The 6033-nt window shown below is 52.2% G+C and overlaps 1 protein-coding gene across 1 annotated transcript in view; it reads left to right on the top strand.

The window, feature by feature from the left end:
- Window positions 1-3984: 3984 nt before the first annotated feature.
- LOC142601219 (ciliary microtubule associated protein 1A-like) overlaps window positions 3985-6033 on the top strand; it is a 92857-nt gene continuing 90808 nt past the window's right edge. The window contains exons 1-6 of the mRNA XM_075750009.1: window positions 3985-4003; window positions 4091-4216; window positions 4584-4784; window positions 5006-5107; window positions 5260-5381; window positions 5816-5956. Coding sequence (XP_075606124.1) covers window positions 3985-4003; window positions 4091-4216; window positions 4584-4784; window positions 5006-5107; window positions 5260-5381; window positions 5816-5956 — 711 coding nt within the window. The remainder of the gene's footprint in view (window positions 4004-4090; window positions 4217-4583; window positions 4785-5005; window positions 5108-5259; window positions 5382-5815; window positions 5957-6033) is intronic.

Genomic DNA, 6033 nt, shown 5'->3' with positions numbered 1-6033 from the left:
AGAAATTCCACCTCCTGGTTAGCAGCTCAGAGCAGGGATGTCCAGGATGGGCCATGGCCTCAGTTAGGTTATAAAAGCTGTATGTGCTTCAACCACCTCTGTGAGGAAAACATGCATCAGGCACTGATGAGTGCAACAGTGAGTAAGTGTGTAAGTAAGAGGCAATATCCAATCCCACCAACCCTGCCTGTTTGCCAGGTGCTTTGCCTTTTCCATGACGCCTCTGTGATTGCCCCCAGAACTCAGCCTTGGAGCTGAAAGGAAGCAATGGCAACCCTGAGCTGTGTCCTCAGCCTGCAGCTTGCTACTGATGTTGCTGGAATTTGCAATAATGGGGACCTTTGCATGGGAAGTAAATGTGAATCATACTGGTTAAATGGGAGAAGTTAATGCAAACTTCACCAAGGGAGGGAAGATAATATACAACTGTATATTTCAATCTTTCCAGCCCTTGGCTGAAGTCAGAATTTCGAAGAATCATAGAATCATAGAATAGTCTGGTTTGGCAGGGACCTTTAAAGGTCATCTAGTCCAACTCCCCTGCAAAGAGCAGGGACATCTTCAACTAGATCAGGTTGCTCACAGCCCCATCCAACCTGACATTCAATGTTTCCAGGGGTGGGGCACCGACCACTTCTCTGGGTTCCAGTGTTTCAGCACCCCCTCACAGAATAATTCTTCCTTACATCTAGTCTGAATCTACCCTCTTTTAGGAGAGATTTCTTCAGAGCTTTGTATTTCCTCAGGAAGGAAGCGTAAAAATCACCTTAGTGCTAACACAGACCTGATGTGTGCAGATGGGCTTTGAAGGAGCCCCATGTCCAGCTGAGATGCTGCTGTGTTCTGCCAATGGACAACAGGAGGGAAGGTATTACTCCAGGAATTAATTTGGCCCCTGAGCAGACTGTAGGATGCTGGCATCAGTCTGCTCAAGGCTGAGAAATGCTTTTCACTGAGATACTGAAGCTGTAGCTCCCAGTGGACCCAGCAAGCATGCAGGGACACAGAGGAGCAGTGGTTATAGCATTGTAATGACAGTCACAGCAGTTTGGTGTGGGTATGGACTTCTCCTCACTGCTGGATGAAGTCAAGCTGAATGCTGAGGTTGAGAATCCAATTGGTCCGTGGAGTTGGGACAGTCATGGCTGAGGATGGGAGGCTGTGGCAAAGCTGTGGCTTGCTCTTCCTCGCCCTTCCCAGAGGTCCTGTGTCTGTCCCAGGATGGCTGCTGAGCAGGAACAAGCGGAAACATGCAGCCAAGTGCTAAATGATTTATGCTATTGCCTGATTGATTTTAAACTGTGCTTACTTGGCAACACGCCTCTCAGGAATTGTTACATAAGATTAGAGATGTTTTTTCCTAATGTGGCACTGTGGCCTGTAAACCCGTTGTGCACCAGTAACAGCTTAAGAGGCTGTATTTAAAACTGGAGCTGCAGCAGTGTTTGCCCCACGCACCACCAGCTCTGCCTCTCCATCCTCATGGCCTGTGATGGGACGGCAGTGTGGCACACACTGTCTGCAGCAGTAAATCACTGTGGTGGCCAAGTTTTGACTGTTCATCTGCCATCCTTCCCCTCCAACACCGTCTTGAGCAAGTATGGATAAGGGACATCCGTGTTACGTGTGTTTATGTTAGTGGCCTCTTCATGTCTTCTCAGGTGTTTCTCCACTTCAAGGAGCTGGTGCTCACTTGCTTGTCAAATCGCAGGTGCTCTAGTCCACTAGGACCTTTACTGACTGGGGAAAAAGCATTGCAGGGAATCCTTTTGGGATGAGGAGACCCGCTGTTGCAGGAGTCTTCATCACCTTCACATATGCTGAGGAGTGATTCAAACCTGTGTGAAGTCAAAATGATGTTTGGGTGGGAAAAAAGTCTACATGGACAAGAAAAAACAAACATGCCTTCTCAATACCACACAACCGGCAGTAAATTTTGCTTAGTTATCTACAATGGTTACACATATTTTTCTTAATTAAAAAGGGAAGGAGAGAAATAAAACTATGTAACCATTAGGTGATTGGTTGTTGTCTTGCCAGATTTTTAGAAGTAACCTCTGAGGAGGCTCAGAAAGGAGAAAGGATGGCATTTCAGGTGAGGAAGGCTCCAGGACAACTTTTGACATTCAGAGTCAACCACCCTGTAAAATGAAAGCCCAGCAGCTCACCTGTACCTGAGCCAGCTGCGGGCAGAGGCAGGGAGTACTAGGATGAGTTGGGCACCGCAGGACACTTGTCCCACCACCGTAAGCCTCTCCTGCGGTACCAGGTAGATATAGTTTTGTCCTCTCTAGGGCTGAGCTTTGCTCTCTCTTATAGCCAGTAGGGTTGGGGAGTACAGGGGAAGAGCAGCTCGTTTTTCTTGTGCCAGTATGGGATGGGTTTGGTGCTGCGTGATGGCTCCTCTCATGCCTCAAACATTTTCTGGGCACCATCACAGCAGTAATGAATGAAGTACTGCTCCTGGGCTGTGCACCAAGGGGATTTGGGGGCATTTGCCTTCTGCATTGGCTTCCCATCTTCCTGAAGCCAAGCTGTCTTTGGAGGCGTTTGTGGTACAAGCGGGTGTGTCACTGCTGCATGGGGACGGGAGGTGGCGAACCTAAGGCTGGAGAGCAAATCTTTTTGTAGAGGGAAACAGATAAGCATAAAAGGGAGGGCTTGTCTGCAGGTGGCATGGGAAGGGCATGGAGCGGACATGTGAGAGGGCAAAGGGAGTGAACCCCGGGGGCTGTGACTACTCCTCTTGCAGTGATAGCTGTTTTCCCTGGCTGCACGCTCTGCCTGCTGCCACGGCTCCCTTCCCCTGGCTCCCCGGGGTGCTGGTTCGAGGGGCACACACCCAGCCTCCTCTGGGAAGGTGCAGCGGTGCCACACGGTCTTCTCTTCTGCCTCTGTTGCTTGATCAGGCCCTCAGTGACAAAGACATCCCTAAGGGATGGTTTGCTTTGAAGAGCTTCAGGCTGTGAAGGGCTCCCATGCTCCAGCACTTTGCCATCCCATTGCAAGTTACAGTGAAGCTGCTGAGTTGGGGCAGCTGTCTGTGTGCATGTGCTGCTGACCCTGGCTACCAGCTAAGCCCCCACCAGCTGCTTGCTCACTCCTTTTCTCTCCACAGCGGGATGGGGGAGAGAACTGGAAGAGCAAAAGCAAGAAAAATGTCAGGGTCAAGATAGAGACAATTTAAAAAGGGCAGGGTAAAAAACCAAAACAAACAAACAATTGGTGCAACAGCAGCCCCTGACCACCTCTCGTCAGCAGACTGATGCCCAGCCATCTTCGGGCAATGGCTACCTTGGAAAGACTGCCCCAATACCAGCTTTCCTGCTGAGCACGTTGCTGCGTGGTGTGGTCCATGGCACCCCTTCAGTGAAAGTACACACGAGTCTGCACAATTTCTTCTGCATATTGGGAAAGGCCTCTCTTGCCTCTGTTTCCAAGGACAAACTCCCCAAAGTGGCACCACAGAGGTATTCCCACACCTTGCTAAGCAAGAGCCCCCAGCAGCAAATTCTGCTTACTAACACCAGGCCCACGTTGCCTTTGCCAGGAAAAAAAAGAAGTAGATTAAGACACACGTGGAAAATAAGAGGTGAAATAGAAATTCCAGGTGTTCAGATGTACATTCTTATTATTAAGTGAGCCCAACAGTATGAGAACGTGAGGCTGCTAGATTAAATGCATAAATGCCATCAGTTTTTCCCTGGTCGCGTGTTTCTGCTGTGCACACCTCATGAAGGTCAGTCCCTGCAAGCTGGACTTCCCCAGCTGCCAGTCAGTCCTAGGACACAAACGTCACATCTGACAGGCGCCAGGAGCCTGTATGAGGGCACAATGCACTTCTGTGATGAGCCAAGGCATGTCCCCAAGGCCACCTGGCAGCAGACACCAGAACCTCTCCTGAGCGAGAGGTGCCTGCTCACCCTCGCCGCGCTCTGCGACTGAGAGCTGCAGCAGTCAAGTAGTTCATCCACTCCAAGTCCGATGGCCAAGGCTGAGAAAGGTGAAGCACTGCTGCTCCACCCAGGGAGGTTTCGCACCGGGCCTCTGTCAGGGAAGCCCTTCGGTAACTCTTCTGCTCTTGCTGTAGGCTTTGTAGCCACCTCCAACACAGATGGAGCCTACGTGGGCACGTGGAGACCTCATCGCCCACGAGGTCCCATCCTGGCGCAGTTCACCAGCCCGGGACCCAAATACTCAATCCCTGGGACAACAGGTAAAACCACCGTCGCAAGGGGGGTGCACCATACCCACTACCTCCAGGGGACAAGCAGCCACAGCTCCGTTCCCCTTTGCTCCAGGCCTCCACGCTCTCATGCTAAGTTAGCTGAGCAACTGTTTCAGGGTGTAATACTTCATAACAATAGCATTTGGGTGGTATTCTGGTGAATTGCACAATGCCTACATCGTTCTTGCTGGAAGCCATTGTACCATCGTGTTGGCCTGCTGGCATCACGCTTGGAGGAAAAAGTCGCACAGGAAGGGAATTTCTTCAGGCCAGCAACTCCAACCACTCCACTTAGAAACTAGCTTTAAATATGCCAGTTGCAGGCAGGTGTCCTTTCACAAGCTTTTCTTCCTAGGTTACCTGGGTCACAATCCCACCAAAACCAAAGCCCCCGCATACACATTGCGAGGGGCCAAACCACCCATGACAGACAGCTCGTCTCCGGGTCCTCGGTACTATGTCCAGCCCTCCATCACCAGGAATGGGAAGCACACGGCTCCAGCACAGCACATTTGCGGACTTCCCAAGGTGAAGACAGAGATCACCCCTGGACCAAGTGAGTACCATTTCTCTAGCACTTCTTTCAGGCAAGACAAGTGCGCCTTCCTTTTGCCCTGTGCTACCGGCGTACAAAACGTCAGCTCACACCCTGAAGAGGTTTCAGAGGTTTCCAGACCGAAAGCGAACAAGGCTCAGCGCCTCCTCCTGACCTTTCCCCTTTGGCTTGAGGAAAAGAGCCCAGCTTCACTGCTTTTCTCTGCCTCTCCTCTGCCCTAGGTGACTACTCCACGGAAAAGGCCGACAAACACCTCTACCAACGCGCGCCGGTGCAGTCCATGGCCTTCCGGCACAAGGCTCTCAAAACCAACCAATCTCCAGGTGAGGGAACTGGGGCAAATACACGCACTTGCAGCCTGCATGCCCTCCAGGGAAAATGTGCTGGGCAGCTTGGCAGGCTGCTTCTCTCCCGCTCTGGTACCGTTCCTCTCCCTGCAGGACTCACACACGCTCTCTTCCCATTGCCCTTCCAGGTCCTGGCGCCTACACCCTGCCTAGGCTGGTGGGACCCAACACAGCCTACACCCATGCCAGCCCATGCTACTCCATGAAAGGGAAGAGTAAGCACAATGGCTTTGCTGAAGACCTCTCCAAGGTGAGCTATGCGTCTCTGCTCTCTCACGTCAGCAGCTGAAGCTCAGCTTCTCTCCTCGGGGCAGAAGGGCTCCAGTGCCTCTCGTAACACACGCTTCCCTGCGCCAGCGGCAAAACCCGAGAAGCCACAGGTCCCCTGGCTCTCCTGCTGTTAACAGTGGGAGAGGGGATGCTCTGTTGACACCTGCGGTGCCTCGTTTTCCAGCACTAACAGTTCTGATGGGGCAAAGCTCATCGGCACTAATGGGAACCTCCCTCCTCCTCGGGGAAATCTGCCTCTCTGCAGGGAAACAGGAGGTGCCCTTGTTCCCATCGCTCCGTGCGCCTCACACCACTTCTCTGGCCAGCCAGCTCAACTCGCACAGCCCCTGTGGGCACTTGGCAAGAATCAGCACCTGCCTTTTGTACCCAGCAACCTCCCCGCCTCTCTTACAGACGCCAGGTCCTGCTGCATTCCCCAAAGTGGAACTGGACGTCTACAAAAAGAAGGCTCCCATGTACACAATGGGAACCAAAAGTGGACTTGGAGGTGAGAAAACAGTGAAGCCAGGGCCAGCAGACTACTGCCTGGGAAAGGTAAGGCAGCCTGTCCTCTCCTCCCCTGCTTGTCAACAACCAGCCCTTAAGCATCTCCCCCTGCTGACAGGGCTTCT

This window comes from Balearica regulorum, chromosome 3 (genome assembly GCF_011004875.1).
Source record: "Balearica regulorum gibbericeps isolate bBalReg1 chromosome 3, bBalReg1.pri, whole genome shotgun sequence".
NCBI classification, from domain to species: domain Eukaryota; kingdom Metazoa; phylum Chordata; class Aves; order Gruiformes; family Gruidae; genus Balearica; species Balearica regulorum.
This window is presented reverse-complemented; position numbering and strand designations above follow the sequence as displayed.